We start from the raw sequence: 19,411 nt of genomic DNA on the forward strand, positions 1-19,411 counted from the left end.
GAAGTCACTCAGCGGGGACAGGTCCCTGGATTACAGACTAAACAATGGCGTGAGTGTGTGTAGGGGGAGGGGATTGGGGTGCAGATTCCACCACTCTGAGGGATTGTGAAGGTGTCAGCCTGTCTGCACCGCCCACCCCCCTTCAGTTTCCCTCCGTTCTGGCCCTTGAGTTCAGGCTTCCCCCAGGGAATCCCCAAACTAGATAAAAAAGCTTTGAAAGCAAGAGTCTGGGACATCCTCCTCCCCCTCTCGTGCACGCTCCCCACACTGCCCGTCTCTAAGGGGGAGGAGACTAGTTAAGAAGGGACAGAGGGTGACTGCTTTGGGGGAGCTTGCAGACAGCTCCAAGGTTAAAGGGGTGCCCAGAGCCCAGCCTGCTCCGACTGTAGAAATCTTTATTCTCCCAGGCAAATTCCTCTCTTTAAGACAGGCACAAGCCTAATGCTGGAGGCACATGTATGCCTGGGCCTGCACAGGGCTCAGACACTGTCTTTGGCATCTTCTCATACACATGTGGATTCTCTTCCTCACCCCACAAGCCTTCCAGCATAGGTCCCCAGAGCACTCTTGGGCTTTCCCCTGCTCTGCCCCTTTCTCAGGCAATTCCTCTTGCCTGTCCCAGCCCCAGTCTTCAAGGGGTAAGTAGGTTAACCAGTTGAGACACGTGACCTGAGCTTTTAAGTTCCCACCTGTCACACAGCTGAGATGGATGGGAGGGGAGCCTGCTGCTGCTGAGGCTTCTCCTTACTGCAGCAGCTGAGAGGTTACTAGCAGTCAAACCTCTCCCCCGCTCATCCCTCCCTCCTCCAGCCTCTCACAGCCTGGAGGCTGGCGGCCCCTGCAGGATATCTCCTGGCCCCATCTTGTCACTGTCAGCTGTATGTGGGTTTTGGATCCAGCCTTCCCTTCTTTCTCCCCTCCCATGTCACTGGTGCATGAATGGTGCCACATCACCACCATTCCTCAGGATCAATGTTCCCCTTCTCCAGATGGACGCTACATTCCCCAAGTTAACCTCCAATGCTCTACTATAGACTCCCCATCCCCGACAGCTGCATTTATTGAGCAACTACTATGGACCAGGCGTTATCTCATTCAATCCTCACAATATCCCTATGAGGCAGGCATTACAAATCTTCTTAGAGATAAAGAAACTGAGGCATATGGAAGTCAAGCAATGTGCCCAAGAGGACACATTCCTCTTGGTATGTGGTAGAGATAGCAGAGGAGGGCTTGAACCCTAAAGTCCTTGCTTTTATCTATTCTGCTAGGGGGACTCTCAGAACCCTATTCCCAATGGACTGTCTCCCTCCATTTTCTAGACAGGCTCTTCATTCTCCCAAGATAAGCTCCATATCTTAATGACACCCCCCTCCATTCCCTGGCATACAACTTTCCAATTCTCAGAAAAACTCCCCCCTTTCTTAGGAGCACCCTGTCCCCCATTCCTCAGGTCAGGTTTCCCCATCTTCAGAGGCCAACATTTCCAAGTCTTTTATCAGCTTTCCACACTGTGGGATCCACACCCCATGTCCCAGAGCAGAGGTCCTCAGCCTTGGCTGAAAGTTACCACCACTTGGGGGACTTTCAAAAGATGTCTAGGTAATGTGCCAAACCAGTTAATTCTGACCTCTAAGGTGGGACCCAGTATTAGTATTCTTAAAAGCTCGCCAGCTGGTCTCACTGCCTAGGCAATGTTGAGCTGCCGACCTAGATGAACCTTCCATTCCCTAGGTTAGCACGCCTGCTGTGCACCCACTAAAGGCCTCTCCCCTGGAACAGGCCTCCCCATTCTCTAGGACACCATCTCTCCATTTTGTGAACACAGCATCTTCCATGTGCTGAACTCGGAGTCAGAGATTTGCATTCTAACCTTGGCACTATCTCTTACTAGTTCTGTATTTTCTTTTTAAAAGTTTTTTGTAAGATTTTTTTAAGATTGGCACCCGAGCTAACATCTATTGCCAATCTTCTTTTCCTTCTTCTTCTTCTTCTTCTCCCCAGAGCCCCCCAGTACATAGCGCATATTCTAGTTGTAGGTCCTTCTGGTTGTGCTGTGGGGGACGCGGCCTCAGCCTGGCTTGATGAGCGATGCTAGGTCCACATCCAGGATCTGAACCCCCGAAACCCTGGGCCGCTGAAGCAGAGCCCGTGAACTTAACCATTTGGCCCCAGGGCAGCCCCTAGTTCTGTACTCTTAAGCAAATTTCTCCACCTCTCTGAGCCTCATCCGTGTAATGGGGATGATAAAAATCCTGTCTATCTTACTCTTATGAGGTTCAAGTGTCCAAGGGCTTAGTAATAGATGAGGATTTTTAATTCTCAAGAATAGATCACACATTCTTACTCTCCAGGTCAGACTTACCATGGTTCAGGGGCATTTCATTCCCTGCTCCGCGCCCCCCCCCCAGAAGAATCTCCCACTTCTTGGTAAAGGAGGGAAAACCACATTTATTGAATGCCTACTATGTGCTAAGCACCCAGCATCGAGACATGATCTCTGAGGAAACAGCTAGGTCTGTCTGTTTCTCCCCTGAATTCCCAGAACTTGTACACAGAAAACACACTCAATAGATATCTGTTGACTGAATAGTCTAACCAGTCCTCATGACAACTCTATGAGGTCGTATTATCGTTTTGTGTTTCAGATAAGGAAACTGAAGTTCAGAGATGATAGGTACAAGAATGAGGTCACATAGCTAGTGTGATGGATCCAGGGATCCAAATCCAAGACTTAGTAATTCTAAACCATGACGTTATCTGTGATGTCAAACATTGTCACCTTCCCATTTTATAAAGCAGATCTGTCTCCACTCCCTTGAACAAACCTCTTCTCATTCTAGATATAAAACCTTTCCAACTTTGGAGCCGGCCCCATGGCCGAGTGGTTAGGTTCGTGCACTCCACAGCGGCGGCCCAGGGTTTCGCCAGTTCGGATCCTGGGTGTGGACATGGCACCGCTTGTCAAGCCACGCTGAGCCGGCATCCTACTTGCCACAACTAGAAGGACCCACAACTAAAAATACACAACTATGTACCGGGGGCTTTGGGAGATAAAAGGAAAAATAAAATCTTTAAAAAAAAAAAAACCTTTCCAATCTTCTAGAAGTCCACTAGGACAGACCCTCCCCATTCTGAGAGATACTCCCCCTTCCACCACACACCCCCCAGGACAGGCCTTTGATTCCCTAGAACACACCTCTAACTCCTAGAAGCGTTCTCCTAACTTGAGAGCAGTTGTTCCCACACTTTAGCGCACAGCAGAATCATCTGAAGGGCTTGTTAAAACACAGATTGCCTGCTCTACTCCCAGTTTCTGATTCAGTATCTGGGGTAGAGCCAGAGAATTTGCATCCCTAATAAGCGCCCAGGTGATGCAGATGCTGCTCGTCTGGGGACCACACTTTGAGAACCATCGCTCAAGAGAACCTTCCTTCCTCAGTCTAGACCTCATCATCCGCAGAACAAACCCCCTATCTCCTCCCATGGACTTTCCCTCACCGCCCAGATAGACTCTTCCCTTTTCCCCACACAGACCTCCTCCATTCCCTGAGATGGATCCTTTCCTTTCCCCGGGATCCTCTCCAATTGCCACCCCAGAACCCCTCCCTCACCACCACCAAGGCAGAGCCTCCATCCAGGGCAGGTTCCCTAGGCCCAGACAGGTAAGGGTTGATGATAATTGGCTTAAGAGGAGCGAGGCAGCAGTACAAAATTCCCATCTCAGCTTAGCGCCAGGAGCTAATCTAGCACACAGGCTGCTCTGGGCAGGGATTTGTGGGAGAAGCAGTTGGTAAGGAGCTTTATGGACCTATGGGAAAAGAACGGTAGCAGGGTCCTGGGAAGGAACTGGACTGGGGACTTTGGAACTGAGACCCAGTTCTGCTTCTACCACTCCAGGTCCCTCGTCCACAGTGCCTCCCTTGCCCGCTGTGACAGTCTCATCTTTGAACAGAACGATTATAAAGTCTATTTGTCAATGGAAGGACCCTCTGCTGGCCACTTGGGGAAATGCAGCCCAGGACTGGGAAAGAAGGGTGAAACAAGACGGAGGCCGACACAGCCCTTCCCTGAGGCAGGCAGTGAAGACGGGCAGAGGCAACCGAGTCAGGGTGGTGGAGGGGTACCTACTAGGCAGAGTCACTGCTGTTTCCTTAAAATAAAATCTTTACTGTTTTAAAATTATAAGAATATAAGATATACAGCAAAATCAAGCAATATCAAAGTGTATTTTTTGAAGCATAATACTCTCTCCATCTCTCTCCTGCTGTGTAGTGCCATTTCCTTGCAAGAAGAAAAAAACGAGGGGTTCTCCAAAGCTGCAGAATGCCCAGGTTGTCTGCCCAAGAATCTGTCTCTTTTTTCTCGAGAACTTAAACACTTCCCTCCTCCCAGTCTCAGCTGGCAGTGTTCCTTCTCCTAGAATTTGAACTCCCACCACACCCCTCGCCTGCATCCTTTGCATGGAACCAGCCTCAGACCCGGCGTCCGCCCCGTTTTTCTCTGAGGCCTGTTGCCCTCCTCCTAACACAGGGCCCTCGCCACTGGAGGGTGGGACAGAAAGGTCACTGCTGGTAGGCATTCAAAATGCCTTATTTCCCTTGGTCTCTTCTATTCCAAAGGCCTCTGTCTCCACTCATAGCCTACCTCCCTGTGGACATACTCTGGACTCTGGATAGCTCCATTTAAAAATGTCCCCTTTCTGACCACAACCGTTCCCTCCTGTCCTCTAAACTTCAGTTCCTCACTGGAACCTCCAGGGCTTTGATTCTAACTACTACCTTCCAGTCTCCCAGGGCCTCTTGGTCCAGCCTGGACCTCCTGATCCTTCTCCAGCTGCTTTAATTACTCTGCTCCTTGGCCCCAGGCAATCCATGTACTGACTGTCAGGCCATGGTTGTGGGGCAACCCAGTGGTCTGTCTTCTGCTTTTGCTGCAAGGGTGCTGGTATCTGCTGTCTGGTTGTGTTGAAGTTGCCACTGCCTGATCTTGGTCTCCAACCTCAGCTGGGTCATCAGGTGACCAATCTACTCCCATATCTATTAATGGCATTTCTAAAACTTGACAATTCTTATAAATCTCCCTATACAATAGACTACCGCACGATAAGCTTAATTCCTACTTTATCAAGGAAATAGGGACTGGCAGGCACGAAATCCCCTTCACACCTCCTACAAACTAAATTCACTTCCACTCCATCCATCCCTCTTTCCCTCTACTCAAAGGGGCGTCTCCGCTCACTTCCAAGTTTCATCTTACCTACTTGTCCTCCATATTCCTTGCCTAGTCAAGAAACTCAAGCTATTTAGCATGGTAAGAAAAAGTTTTTGCAAGCTCCCCCAACCTCCACTTCCTCTGCTACATGAAAAGGGTATGCTCCTCATTCCCAAAAGCACCATGGGATTCCTGATCCTGAGCAAAATTCATTCATTCACCTATCATTCATCGACTGCCTATATTCACTAAGTCACAACATTACAGAAATGACTTTATTCCCCATGGCCATTCCTTCTTTTTCTCATCTTGGAGAATAATTTCTCTTTTATACCCGCTCAGCTCTTCTGTGATCTTCTCAGAGGTTGTGGACTTGCCCCAGACAAGAGAAGCAACAGCTTCCACACTCCTGGGCCACCTGCCTTCTCTCCCTACCCCAAACCCTTTGAGGGTGTCTTTAAGGAGACAGCGTGTCTCCTTAATCTGCAGACACCATGATGTTTGACTCATGGGCTGATTAGATGAAACTCTAAAACAATCAAATTAGTATTGTCACCCTCCCTCCAGGGGTCTCTCAGCCGCCCCCAGCTGCTAATATCCTTCCACAGGCCTCTGGCTGCTTAGACTCAATAACTCTTCACTCCTGGTCCGGTGCTTTCTAACCCATGCATGCTGAGCCTAGGATGCCCTCCTCTCAGAGAACTGGGATCCCACAGTAGCAGGCAGAATCTCTTCCGCTGTCCCCATGGTCCAGACAGAGAAATGGGATTTCGATTGAGCATAACTGATAAGACTGGTAGGGAAGGAAGGCCCTTTTCACAGGGTGCTGGCCTGATCCTGAAGGCACCGCTCAGCAGAGGAGTGGATGATGTCAGCAATGCTGGATCACTCAAGGGGCAGCCCAAGCCACTGCTTAGAACACCAGCAAAACAAGGGCATCAAAAAATGAAAGGAAAAATATGACAGCAGTATTAGATAGTTAAGATATATTTTTTTGAAAGTATAAAGTAATCATGTTGGACTTCCTTATATATGCTTTGTGGTTTAATAGTTTCACTTTTAATTACATATGAAGAATGGGGCACCACAGTCTTTTCAGCATTTAGAGCTTGTAAAGTCTTCATCTGGTCTTGGTTAGAAGGAAGATCTCTAACGACTTGGCTTTGGGGTCTGTCTCTGGCCTGTTCTATTCAACCTTTTAACCTACCACTTGGAGAAAAGTTGTCAATCAAGTCTAACAAGACAAAATTTAATAAGGATCAACATGAGGGCCTGCTATTAGGGCCAAGGTAATAACTGCATACATCCAAAGTTAAGGAGCATGGTGTGGACAATAGCAAAACACATAAATTCTCAGGGGTTCTAGAGGGCAGTGGCTTCACAATAAATAAATAAATGAGTGAATAAATGAAGGAATGAATGAATGGATAAAAGGAATTAACGGATGAAAGAAGGAATGGATGGCTGAATAAAAGAATGCATGAACAATGAATAAACAAATAAAATGAATGCATGCATGAGTGCATGAATAAACAAATAAATAAACTAAGTTAGTCAGTAAAGTAAGTAAGCCTCAGTTGTCTTCAACTATCTGAAGGCCTGATGGGGGAAGCAGGATTACATTTGTTTAGTGGAGGGACAGGGCACAGGTGGCAAAATTAGTACAGGATCCTCAAGAAGTGAGCTTGGAAGTACAGTGGCTTTGCTTGTGGAAGTTTTTAATTCACGTTCCTCTCTTTCACATTGCCATTTCTTGACAGGGCTCTCATAGACACACAGTGAACCTCCACACTGACGTAACCTTCAAGTCCTCATTGTTTCCTGCCTGAATTCCTGCAGCAGCCCCCTAACTCGTTTCTGCTTAGTCTCTCTCCCTAAATATAGCCCCCATTATGAGCACAATCACCATTCTACAACTTTACATAGTCCTTTTGGGCGGCCTTGCCTTCCTTCCCAGTCTTGTCTCTCTCCACAGCCTACTGCCCTCTGTGCTACAGACCATAAAGTATTCTCTAGGTTTGTTTATAGACCTAGTTTCCTCTGCCTGGAATAACCTGCCCACTCCTTTGTAGATAGTAGCTCTAATCGCTTCCTTGATGAAGCCTTTCCTGAGCCCTGCCCAGGTAACACTGTCCACTTATATTCTGAGACTCTTAAATGAACCCCGGTAGGCTTCCATCACTCCACTCATTTAGATCTTTGCTTGCCTCTGTAGTGCAAGTCCCTCCAGGGCAGGTCCTGGGTTTTACTCACCTTTGTATCTTTAGCACCTGTCACAGTGCCTGGAATATAGGAGGAACTCAGTGAATGGCTCATGGAATTAATGAAGAGATTTGTCTTTCCACAATAGGCACACACTGTTTTTGTAATGAGAATTAAATTTGGTCCTTTAAAAAAGGCCCAGAAATTCTTTTTGGGCAGCTTCCTGCCATCTGAGACCCCTGAGAGTATTTCCTTGAGCTCTCCAGAGTGGCAGAGACCCTAAGAATGGACAGAGTGCTGAGAAATGGTTGGATAGGCCTAAAGAAATGGTTAGTTTGCAGGGTTCAAGCTCTTTGAGAATTTAATGAAAAACAGACCCTTTCTCCAATAAAATGCACATTCAGACACACAATTTTCTAACTTGGTTCCTGGACCCCAAGTACCTGCCATTCCCTAGGGCCTCCAAATCCCCCCTCCACCCCCAGCCCCACAGGTAAAGACTCCTCCCCGAGGGACACTGGGTTCTAATCAGGACTCAGAGGGTGCAGCCATTCTCGGGCGCTCTGTCTTCCCTGGTGAGCCCCACCCGTCCATTCTAGAGTGCTGCTACTGCCCACTCAGGGCCGATGCCTGGCACCTCCATGGAGATGATAGATGGTCTGAGAAGAAATGGAGAAGTTTCACCCAAGTGGGTGGGGAGGCAGGGAACAAGACAGTTAAAAACAAAAACAAACCCCAGTCACTAAAAGGGGAACAAGCCGTAACTCCTCATTACCTAGTTAACTGCTACCAAACATAAGGAAGAAGAAATGAGTTAACAGCCCAAGTGGTTTTTTTTTATTACCAAAAACAACTGTTACACACACACTCAGTGCCTCCGATCCTGTCCCTGAGGATAACCATGAAACTCCTTGGGGTTGGAGGAGTAACCCTTTACAGGGAAACGGCCGCCTGGTTCACAATGCTTCGGCTGGTTGTGAGGAAGGGCCCTTGCAGGCACCAGTGACAGGTCGTCCCTGGGCCTAAGGACCCTAAAGATGGGAATAGATGCGCGTTGACTATGGATTTTAATCACTGTTCCAGCATGTCTAGAGGGTTATGGTTAAGCCTGATACTAGCCACCTGTATAAGAACACACACAACCAGGGTGTCTCCCTCACAGAATCTAGACTCCTCAGGATCCCCACAAAATGTGATCTGGCAGAAAAGGGAAGTCATTAGAGTCTGCCGAACGATGCAAGCTGGGTCCAGAGCGGACCGTACTGTTCTCAGCACCATTCCTAAAGGCATCCATTGGCAAGGGCTGCCCACTAGGGGCAGTGCCACCAGCTCAGCTCAAACCCCAGGGCCTGGGGGCAGGCTCTGCAGCCTTCACACCATCTGGACTTCTTGCTCCTTAGCTATTCCCCAAAGCTTTTCCATGATGCCCCCTGAGGGGGACTCAGTGGCTGGGGGGGCTCTCCCGGGGCCTCGGACAGCACATAGTAGACAATCTCTCGCTCGCCTTGGGCGTTGGTCTGATTCACCACATGGATGACGGGGCTGGGAGTGTCCTGAGAGGCTGAGAGGGCTGTCGCCTCATCGCCCCTGCCCTCCTCTTCCTCTTCCGCCTCTTCCTGGGGTCCTGGTTCCCCTGGTACTGTTTCTAAAATGGTGCCCTGCAGGCTGCTCTCACTCAGGGATGCGCCCAGGTCCGAGCCCTCCTGTAGTTGCCGCAGCAGTTGCTGTGTCAGCTCCACACTCTCATAGCGAACCAGCTGCAGCCGCATGTAGCCGTCTTCGTGCTCCTTGTACCTGGTGAAGCAGGAGCACACAGGGCAGCAAACACAGGCAGGGGATGCAAAAAAGGCCTGGGACTGGCAAAGTAAAGGGCAACTGTGAGGGATGGAAGAAGCCCTGGGACAGGATGTGAGGACAAAAAGGTCTTTATTGGAATATGTAGAAGAAAAGACAAGAGGGAAGGGTTATTACTCAAAATGGAAAATTTTACGTAGAAACCCAAGCAAGAGAGAGAGAGAAGGAGACCAATTATGTGTGTTGGAGGGTGGGGGGTGTCAAGGATTGATGAGAAGGCCATGGAGCTACAGATCAGGACCCTCAGGTTCTGGCTACAGGACTTTTGCACCATTTATTGGGTTTCTCAGCATGCCTTAGATTCAAAAATCAGAAAAACCACCTCTGCCCCACTACTATTCTCAGGGTTTCGTGAGCCTAAATGGAGATGGCGGACATCCAAGCACCATCCAACTCGAGGTTTTTAACTTGCTGAAAAGGTATGAAAAAAAGTGTGTGAAGCTAGGGGGGAAGGTTGAGACATACCGAAAACGGGGGTGCCCTGAGGGCCACTTGAACTGGTGCTTCTTGCGAAGGTGCACGGTGAGGTTGTTGCCCCTTGTGAAGCATTTGTCACACACGTGACATTTGTACCTTGGCTCTGAGTCTCCCTGATGGGCAGGGGAGGGAAAGTGAGGCCAGCTCTTCACCCTGGGCTCCCCCACATTCCTACTAGCCCTCTCCCACCACCAGCCCCACTCACTTCATGCACTTTTCGGTAATGGGACTTGACAGAGCAGAGGGATCGGGCACTGAAGCTGCAGTTCTCAAAGTCACACCTGTAGGCTGGCTCCTTGCTATGGGTGTCCAGATGCTTCCGGAGGTCGATCAGATTCTTGCAGCTGCCAGGAGAGGTCATGAGGGATTGGAGGACATGGGGGACCCTGGAACATGAGTTCCCTGATTCCTGGCCCCTGGTTTCCCTTACCTATAGTCACAACAGTCACATTTAAAGGGCCGGTCCTCACTATGGCGAAAGCGCATGTGGTTTCGGAGGGAGGATGGCAGCGGACAGGTCATGTCACACAGAGGGCACTTATAGTGATTCACTAAGAGGAGCAGAGAGGAGGCTGTGAACTGAGGGCCAGTGGAAACTTAGAGGGTGGGCAAGGAGGTTGGGGGTGGCCAGCTACTCACCGTGGTTACGCATATGGTCCCGCAATAGCCGCTCCGTGGCAAATCTCTTGGAACAGTGAGAGCACTGGAAGCGTTGCTCTGGTGGCGACAGGCAGAAGAAAGCGAGGGCTGTGAGGGATGTCAGAGGGGCACAGGGAGGAGAGGAGAACCATCCCAGGCAGAAGGGAACCACCCGAGCAGAAAAGGGGAGCTTAGGGAACTATGGATGGACATAGTATCGTGGAAAGAGCATGGGACTTGGAGTCAAAAACCTGAATTAGAATCCCGGCTTGACCACTTACTAGCTGTGTGATCTCAGGTAAGTGATTTAACCTCTCTGAGCCTCAGTTTCCTCATCTGCAAAAAGGGGGATAAGAAGCCTACCTCATGGGGCTGTTGTGAGGATTCACTGAGCTAAGAGAGCTGGCACACAGTAAGCACTGAATAACAAGGTCTAATGACTGAATCAGCAGGGACCGTGGCAGCTGACTGAGCCCTAAAGGTAGATGTAGCCAAGATACCTTCAGCGGCCCCCTCTCCTGGGAACGTGCCCCCAACACCCACCCCAAGCAGGACAGCCTGCGCACTCCCCTTCTTCTCTGATTGCTTACGATCCAATGAGGTCTGGCGCCGGATGTGATCTAAGAACTTGGTGTTGTTGGCAAACATGCCCCCGCAGGTGGGGCAGGCCACTACCTTCTCCTGGGTATGGCTGCGGAGGTGCTCTCGAAGCTTACAGCGGTCCTTGAAGGTGCAGGTGCAGCCTGGGAAGGAAGCCCTGGTCAGGCTCCAGCCACAAACCCCCAGAGTGGGCTCTGGTATCCCCACATCTCTCCAGCCAGCAGCCAACCTTGCCCTGCAGGACTGGTCCCATCCCTAGCTGCTCCAGGCCCTCGGCAAACCCTAGGCTTCTTTAGAGGCCAGACGTTAAGGAGTGGCCCTACCTTTCCAGCCACATAGCACCACATGGTTGTCCTTGCCGACTGCTTGGTATTCACAGCACAGGCTGTGTGCTTCCACGTGCCGATAGAACCACTCAGGATTGTCGAAGGAGCTCTGTGCCAGCAAAGGGGTAAGGAATGAGGGTGGGTAGATGGACTCTTACCCCTATGTGTCCAAAGGGGGCTTCTCGGTCTCTCCCAAATTAACTTGGTGGGGATGGGAAAGTTGAGCAAGGGAGCTACCCAGAAATGAAGCAGAGATACTAGTAGGGACCTTGGGAATATAGGGGATGCCTGAAAGGGTCAAGGCATCTTGAGTTAAGATCCCCAACTTCCTTCCACCCTATTACCGGCACTGCCTGCTGACCTCACAGTGCTCCCACAGACACAGGAAGTGGTCAGGGATGTCAGGGATGACATTGCGGCTCTGGAAGTCCAGGATGCAGGGGCTGAGGTCAGCCTGGCTCTGCAGGGCCTGCAGCCCCCACTGTTTCAGCTTGGTGTGGTAGCAGTGGAAGTAGACATGGCGGATGAGGTCAGCAGAACTGTCCAGGGAACAAAAGCCACACTCCTGCCACAAGCAGGAGAATTCTTCCTCTGCAGAAGGGGGGTTAGAAGGAAGAGTCTGATACTTTCCAAAGCTCAGGTCTCCTTCCACCTGTGGTACTTCGTATCAAGTGACAAGGCCGGACTCTGACCAAATTACCAGGAGTTCATTCACCAAATACCAGTATTTAACAACCAGCAATTGTGTGCCAGGTGCTGGGGATGTAACAACGAGTAAAAAGAGTCCCAGTCCTTGCCTGCACAGAGATTTCAGTCAGGAAGAAAAAACATTAATCAAATAATCACATGCATAAACATAGGACTGCAGCTGCCATAAGGACTCTGACGGGAGGGGGGGGTCCACGGCACTAGAAAATAATTAAGCAGAGGTAATTTGACATAGACAGGGATGTCTTGAAAGTGGGTCTGTGTTGAGCTCTGAAGGGCGAGGATCTGTAAACTAGGCGGAGAAGTGTGGTCTAGGCAGAGGGAACGTGTGTGCAATCCCAGTGGCAGAGACTCAGAGAAACGGGTACGGCTGCATGTACAGAAACTGGCTCCAAGTTTCTGCTGTTCCCTGAGGAAGAGGCTGCCTTCCAAGCTGGGACACCTCCTGCTCCTTCCTGTCAAACCAGAAGTCCTTTCCCCCATATTCTGCCCAAGATCTCCCTTCTCCAGGAAGGCACATCAACTAATCCAAACCATTTTCCATCTCTCTAGCATTTCTCTCTAAGCACCATATTTTCAATGCTTTACAGGGATTTACTTGTCTTAAAAAGTAGATACTTTAAAAGATATAATAATCCCCTAATGTCTCTTTTACATAAATATTATTTGACTTTTGAAACTATCAGTTACCATTCATACTCACTAGACTTAAGACAGAATTTGAGGTGGGGGAAGCAGAGCTGCCTCCGTACCTTCTGTGGCACAGAGTTTTCCAAACTCTGTTGTGACCCCTTATAAGGTGAGTGGTGAAATCAATTTAGGGGATTGCAGACCACTTTTCTTTTTAAATAAAAGGGAAGAAGAACATTTCAGAGAGGATTTAATAAAGACAAGTATTATTTCAAGTGTTTTTTAACTTTTGCGTATGCGGTTGTGATGTAAAATGTATTCCTAACTGGCGGTTGCAATAAAACACACTGAGAAACACTACCAGAGAGTGAAAAAAGCAGGCTGCCAACAGCTTGTACAACATGATCCTTTTTTAAAAAAATAAGATCAGATTTATCTAATTTATGTGTACACATGCACAGAGAAGTCAAAAAGAATGTTCACTACAATGCTGTCAGTAACTGGTTTTTGATGGCAGGATGGCAGATTCGTTCCATACATTCTTGTTGAATGAGTTTTCTATAATCAGTCTACAATGTTTTTCTAAACATAAAAAGCACAAGTAAGAATGTAAACCACTATTCTCCCAGGCTGCCTTCTCTCCCTGAGGAAAGGCAAGTCAGATTTTCCACCTTCCCCGGAACTCTTTCCCCTTCCTCCGTCCTGCTCCCTTACCCAGCGGGTCCTCCTCCTCCTCCTCCTCCCCGGAGCCATGCAGATGCTGCTGCAGGTGCTGAGTGACGTGCTCGCAGAACTCCTCCATGGCAGAGCACACAAAGGAGCAGGACGCCCACTCACACTGGAGCCCCAGGTTCTCCTTTCGGGGAACTTTCCCAGGGGGCGGCATGGCCTTCACCCTAGAGGAGGAGGAAGAAATCCACAGTTGCAAGGATTCCACCCAAGTGCCGCTGGGGGTCAACAGCTGGGCAGGCATCCTGCCTAGACCCAGCAGGCATTTTCCAGTGACCTGTAAGAAACCTGTGCTTTTCAATGAGGATGGAGTAGCAGTTCCTCAAACCCCTGGAAGCTGTCTCAGGAAGGAAGAACACAAACTAACATTATTGAGCACATGCCAGGCACTAAGCTAAGAACTTCAACAGAAATTTTCTCACAAAGCTTCAGAGCAACTCACAAGAAGGAATTATTTCTATGGGAGGCAGAACAATGCTCAAGTTCAAAGAGATGGCTTTGGAGAAGGAGACAGTTCAAATCCAGACTCTTCTTTCTACCACCTACTAGCTGTGTGACCTTGGCCAAGTAACTTAACCCTTCTACTCCTGAACATCTCATCACGGAAATGAGGATAATAAAACCTTTTGCTTTTAATTTCACACTTACTATATGCCAAGCACCATACTCAGCACTTTATTTACATTGTGTCATTTAATTACCAACACCACCCTTTGAGGTAAGTACTATTTTTAACTTCAGTTATAGATAAGGATTTGGGGCCTTCTCTGAGACAAGGACTCAGAGAGGTTAACCGATTTGCTCAAGCCCACAGACTGGTGGTGTGGTAAGCTCAGGCTGGGTTGTCTCCAAAGTCCATTTTCTTTCTAATCTACAGAGCCTGCAGAGGAGCCCAGAAGCTCCTTAATTCTCACTGCATCATGTGGTAAGTCCCCCACCGACTTTTAAAGCGCCGTGTAATTGCCTACCCTATCCAGTAATTTACTCCACCACTCCCCTAACATCCTCTGAACTAAGATGTAGATTCCATCTGAACATAACAGGCCAAATCTGTCTAGTGATATGTATCTCAGGTGTATACAGTGCTAGGCATTCTTAGCCATGTAATACATAGTTGTTGAAGAAAGCTGAATAAAAAACTAAAGGTTCTCAATCTTTAACACGCATACAAATGCAAAGTTTTCCAGCCTCTTCCCTAGAGGTTTCTAGAGGAAGGCTGGGGTTAAGCCTAGAAATCTGCCCTTTGACCTTGGCACCCCAGTTCTGATGCTGGCAGTTCCAGGAGCAAAGTCTGAGGAACAATAAAAGAATAGCTTCCCTCATTAAAGAATGATAGAGGATGACACTGCAAGCAAAAGTCTGGGGGGAGAAGGGACACTAAGAGGCCTTGACTCTGTCCCCCCTCCTCCATGAGGATTCTCACTGATTCTTGCTGCCCCCAGAGTGGTGGACTCTGAAAGGGAGTGGGGCATTGCTCCCTCAGCCTAACTCAGACAGGTGGGACCTCTGAAAAATGCCTTTACTACATACAGAGAGGAAAAACACAGAAAATACAAAATACAGTCATGTGCTGCAAAACGTTTCAAGTCAACAATGGATCGCACGTACAACGGCACTCCCGTAAGATTAGTATCATATAGCCTAGGTGTGTAGTAGGCTATGCCATCTAGGTTTGTGAAAGTACTATAGGGGAAGAGGAAATTTTCCTCTACCCTTCTAGGTTCTTCTGACTGGTCTCAGAATTAAATTGACATGAGACAGATTAACAGGAGAAAAACAAACAAAATTAATAACATGTAAACATGCGAGAAATCCAGGAAAAGTGAGTAACTTGCCAAAACGGCTGAAGCCTTCACCTTAAATACCATCCTCAGCTAAAGACAAAAGAAGATGTTGGGGGTGGGGAGTCATCCTTCCTTCATCAGGAAGGAAGGCAAATCACAGGTAGGTGAAAAGGAGCAACCTTTGGAAAACAAGTGTTTGCTTGACCACAGAGAAACAGAAGAACACACAGGGGAGCCCAACAAAAGGCTCTTCTAGGTTCCTCCCTGTCTACCACCTAGTTCATGTTATGCCAAGGTGATAGCTCAATTCCTGAGACAGGTTTTTTCATCTGGATTTTTTTTGGCCGTTAAGGGGAAGATAAGAAAAACTTTCTGAGTCCCCTTTTTCTTAAAAATAATCAGCCTAGGGGCCGGCCTGGTGGCACAGCAGTTAAGTTCACATGTTCTGCTTCTCGGCAGCCAGGGGTTCGCCAGTTCAGATCCCAGGTGTGGACATGGCACCGCTTGGCACACCATGCTGTGGGAGGCATCCCCCATATAAAGTAGAGGAAGATGGGCAGGGATGTTAGCTCAGGGCCAGTCTTCCTCAGCAAAAAGAAGAGGACTGGCAGTAGTTAGCTCAGGGCTCATCTTCCTCAAAAAAAATCAGCCTAAAATAATCCTCATGTTAAAGAGACATATTTTGGGGTGGCAAATTTTGTTCCCCTTTAGTATACTCTATGATATGTGCACGACAAAATCAGCTAACGACACATTTGACACAACATATCACCATTGTTAAGCAACGCGTGCCTGTACATAAACTCCTTCATGCCTACAAGTACAAACCTACTATACCAAACCGCTTACCAGAGAGAGCCCTTTTTAATCCACAGCCTTTGCCCCTCTTCCAAGAAATAGCCAGTTCGCTTTGACACTCTGGGGTGTACAAGGGGTTGCTGGGCTGCTGTAGACTAACAGTGAAGCCCAATTAGGAGAAAATGTGGACTACTTTTATAAGGTCGGGGCAGGAAAAGTAGGGAAAGCCTTCCTCAGTCAGCTATCACAGCCCAAACCTCTAAATCTCTACCAGCTACAGAATCAAGTCCACTGAATGGCATGTAACGCTTTTCTCACACTGTCCTCAACTCACCTCTCTAGGAGCCGGGAAAGGAAACTAACACACATTAAGGGCCTACCGTGTGGCAGCCCTACGGTGAGCACTCTTCAGACTTCATTTCATTTGATGTTAAGAGCACCCTGATTAAATCCAAAGATCAGGCTCATCCCCCCACATCATGCTGCTCCGCTGGCTTCTTCTTCTGTCCATTCATCCCCTCGTCCTCTCTGAGGCAATCATCTTTGTCCCTAAAGACACTACATGCTCCTAAAACTCTGCCTAAGCACCATCTATTCACCCTTCAAGGCCAAATGTCCCCTTCTCGGCGAGTCTTTTCCTAACCCAGCCAGGTACAGCTAAAATATCCCGCCTCCTGTCCCCACAGTACTCTGTACACACTTCATTACGCACTTGTTACAAGGGAATGGAACGTCTGTCTCCCCTAGACCAGGAGCCCTCGGGGCAGGGATCCTTCACTTCTCATTGCCAGCATTAGCACAGAGCTTTGTACTCTCCAGACACTCACTGAATGTCAGGATCTGATCACATCCCAGGAAGCCTTCCTAAACTACTCCTCCCCTCAGATTGCCTCTTGGTTCTATGGTTAACATAACTAACCTCAGAAAATCTTAATCCTATCTTTATGCTGCCATGGTCACTCATGATTGTTTTATTTGTTCTAGTCTCATTTACCCAACTGGACACTATTAGCTGCTTCTGAGAAGAAACCATACCACACCCATGTGTCCATATACTGTGTCCAGCATAGTGCCAAGCACAAATATTCTGAACACATACCTGTCGTATACCTGTTGTCAGGCTGGTGGGTAAGGCTCAAGAGGCAGGCTATCTAGATATCTAAGATGACCTGAAACTTAGGCAAAGTTCCCTAAATCCCTCTTTTACTGTCTCCCAGGCTTCTTTTTTTTTTGAGGAAAATCAGCCCTGAGCTAACATCTGCCAATCCTCCTCTTTTTGCTGAGGAAGACTAGCCCTGAGCTAACATCCGTGCCCACTTTCCTCTACTTTATATGTGGGACGCCTGTCACAGCATGGCTTGATGATCAGTGCCATGTCCACACCCGGGATCCAAACTGGCGGACCCCAGGCCACCAAAGCAGAACGTGAGTACTTAACCACCGCTGCGCCACCGGGCCGGCCCTCTCCCAGGCTTCTTTACTTTCTCTCCCTGTGCTCTGCTTGTTTCTACCCCGGAGAACTGTGGGACTGAGTGACTATCTGGTCACTACTCCTCTTTCTGCGGGCAAGGAATGCAAATGAGGCAACTTGTATACTTGAGAGGGCAATGGATCAGCTGTCAGAAGATCTGGCTTCCAGTTTTCTGTCTCAACGATTTTGCTCTGCCTACACTAATATAACAACACCTACTGTAGGCCAAGCACTGTTCTAAGTGTCTTATACATATAAAAACTCATTAATACAACAACCCTGTTGAAGTAGGTACCATCATCATCCCACTTTGGAGATGGGGAAATGGGCTCAGATAGGTTAAATAATTTACCCAAGGTCACAAAGCCAGGAAGTGATGGAGTCAGAATTCAAAGCCAGAGAGTTCAGTTCCATTTTCCTCCAACATCTGCCTGTCTTGCCTCTCCTTGTCTGATTCCCTCCTCCCCAGAGACATCATATCTGTATACACAATACTCAAAATATGTTTTAAGTAGTTATTTTGTCAATTTCCTCATTAGCTGTGAGCTCCTAGAAAGCCTGGCCTGTGCCCTGTTCAGTTCTAACTAGAGGGCCAGCACATACCTACTATGAGCTCTTTTAATGTTTAAGTAAATCTATAACTTCTCACTTTATTTTTGGACAAATCACCTAGCTTCTCTGAACCTGTTTCCTTAAATATAAAATGAGATATTACTATCAGAGCAATGGGTGATGGAATTCAAGAAATCTGGTTAGAAGCTCCAACATTTACCAGCTATGCGACCTTAAGCAAGTGACTTAAGCTTCAGTTTCCCCTGTAGCATGAGAATAACTATGCCTGTCTCACTGAATTGCTTTATGGATTAAACTGGATAATGGATATTAAAATGCTTAGCATAACATACCGCTAGAACTCAACAAGTGTTAGTTATTTGTACCCTTGCTTCTGAGAATGAGATGATCTAAGCACAAATTCTACAAAAAAGTTCACCTAGAGGACAACCTGAGGGATTCCTAACACTTCTTTTCATCAGGAGTCATCGTAAGAAGCAATCTGCAAATACTTCAGAGTATATATTGCAACGCAAGGCACCCAATGAACCCTGAATGGCATTCAAGAGAAAGAGGGGCCCAGGTCCTGACTCTCCCAAGAACTCACAGTCTGGCAGAAGAGATAAGATTGACGTGTGAAGACAACGACCAAAACAAAGCGCTAGATGAGGGAGATCAGGACAGAAAAACCCCAGAGGGCAGGCGAGGCAGGGAAGGCTTGCCCTAAGCGAGGGGGACCCGGCCCCTGGAAGGACGGGTAGAATTCAGAGGGAAGAAAGGAGACCATCCCGGCGGGTACCAGCTCGATCTCGCAGCCCCGCAGGCTTCCCGGGGTCCTTCCCCCTAAGGCGTGGCGGTGACCGTGGCTCAGCGGCAGCGAAACCCCTGACGAGCAGGCGGGGTGGTTCGAGCCGGGGTCAGGGACCCGGGGCGCTGCAGGAGCCAGGCATACCAGAGTGGCCGAACTGCAAGAGGAAGCCTCGACGAGGCGACTCGGGAAGAGCCTGGCCTCAAAGCCCACCCACTCTGCAACCCCGACCAAGTGCAGAGCCCCACTTTACCGTTCCTCAGCTCCCGGGTCTTTCCAGCTCTGCTCTCACCTCGGACCATCTCCTGCTTGAGCGACGGACAGCGACAGCCAATCGCCGCTCTTGGATTTCTCCAACAGCCAATGGTCGCTGCGACTGACGGAACCCGTGCGCGACCAAAACACGGAAGGGGCGGGAGCGAGGGGCGGCGGGCTGCTGGGAAAGGCTGCGCTGCCGGCGTCGCGGGGCTCCCGGCGGGACGCAGGCAGGGAACCCAAGAGCCCGAATTCCCCCAACTGCGCAGGCTCGGCGCACAGCACCCAGTGGGCATGCGCAAGGCTCGCGTTGGTCGCCGAGCGGGGTTCTTCTTTTTGCCGGGCTTGCTGCGTTAGCCGGCCA

General features: G+C 48.8%; 1 protein-coding gene across 4 annotated transcripts; it reads right to left on the reverse strand.

The window, feature by feature from the left end:
• Positions 1–7,761: 7,761 nt before the first annotated feature.
• On the reverse strand, positions 7,762–19,184 carry HINFP (histone H4 transcription factor). Of its 4 annotated transcripts, none has more exons than XM_014855673.3 (10): positions 19,046–19,184; positions 13,365–13,546; positions 11,674–11,903; positions 11,310–11,421; positions 10,977–11,129; positions 10,387–10,464; positions 10,178–10,298; positions 9,953–10,091; positions 9,736–9,860; positions 7,762–9,210 (listed from the first exon to the last, which is right to left on the reverse strand). In XM_014855673.3, the coding sequence occupies exons 2-10, from the start codon at positions 13,534–13,536 to the stop codon at positions 8,817–8,819; spliced, it is 1,524 nt and encodes a 507-aa protein (XP_014711159.1). In that variant the 5' UTR covers positions 13,537–13,546; positions 19,046–19,184; the 3' UTR covers positions 7,762–8,816. The 4 variants fall into 4 exon arrangements, with proteins under 4 accessions (XP_014711159.1, XP_070346211.1, XP_044608520.1 ...); XM_014855674.3 differs by having other exon boundaries at positions 8,233–9,272; XM_070490110.1 differs by lacking the exons at positions 11,310–11,421; positions 11,674–11,903; positions 13,365–13,546; positions 19,046–19,184 and adding an exon at positions 10,668–10,722 and having other exon boundaries at positions 8,228–9,210; positions 10,977–11,061.
• Between the last annotated feature and the right edge of the window lie 227 nt (positions 19,185–19,411).

The sequence above is a fragment of the Equus asinus genome, chromosome 20 (assembly GCF_041296235.1).
Source record: "Equus asinus isolate D_3611 breed Donkey chromosome 20, EquAss-T2T_v2, whole genome shotgun sequence".
In the NCBI taxonomy this organism is placed as follows: domain Eukaryota; kingdom Metazoa; phylum Chordata; class Mammalia; order Perissodactyla; family Equidae; genus Equus; species Equus asinus.

Bases quoted from the DNA above. Each gene is read 5' to 3' on its own strand.
- HINFP (XM_014855673.3), bottom strand. From the start codon at position 13,536: ATGCCGCCCCCTGGGAAAGTTCCCCGAAAGGAGAACCTGGGGCTCCAG. The intron at 11,904-13,364 runs GTAAGGGAGCAG...CCCCTTCTGCAG, and splicing joins GGAGGAGGAGGACCCGCTGG to AGGAAGAATTCTCCTGCTTG. The intron at 10,465-10,976 runs GTAAGCAATCAG...TGTCGCCACCAG, and splicing joins GCGCCAGACCTCATTGGATC to AGCAACGCTTCCAGTGCTCT.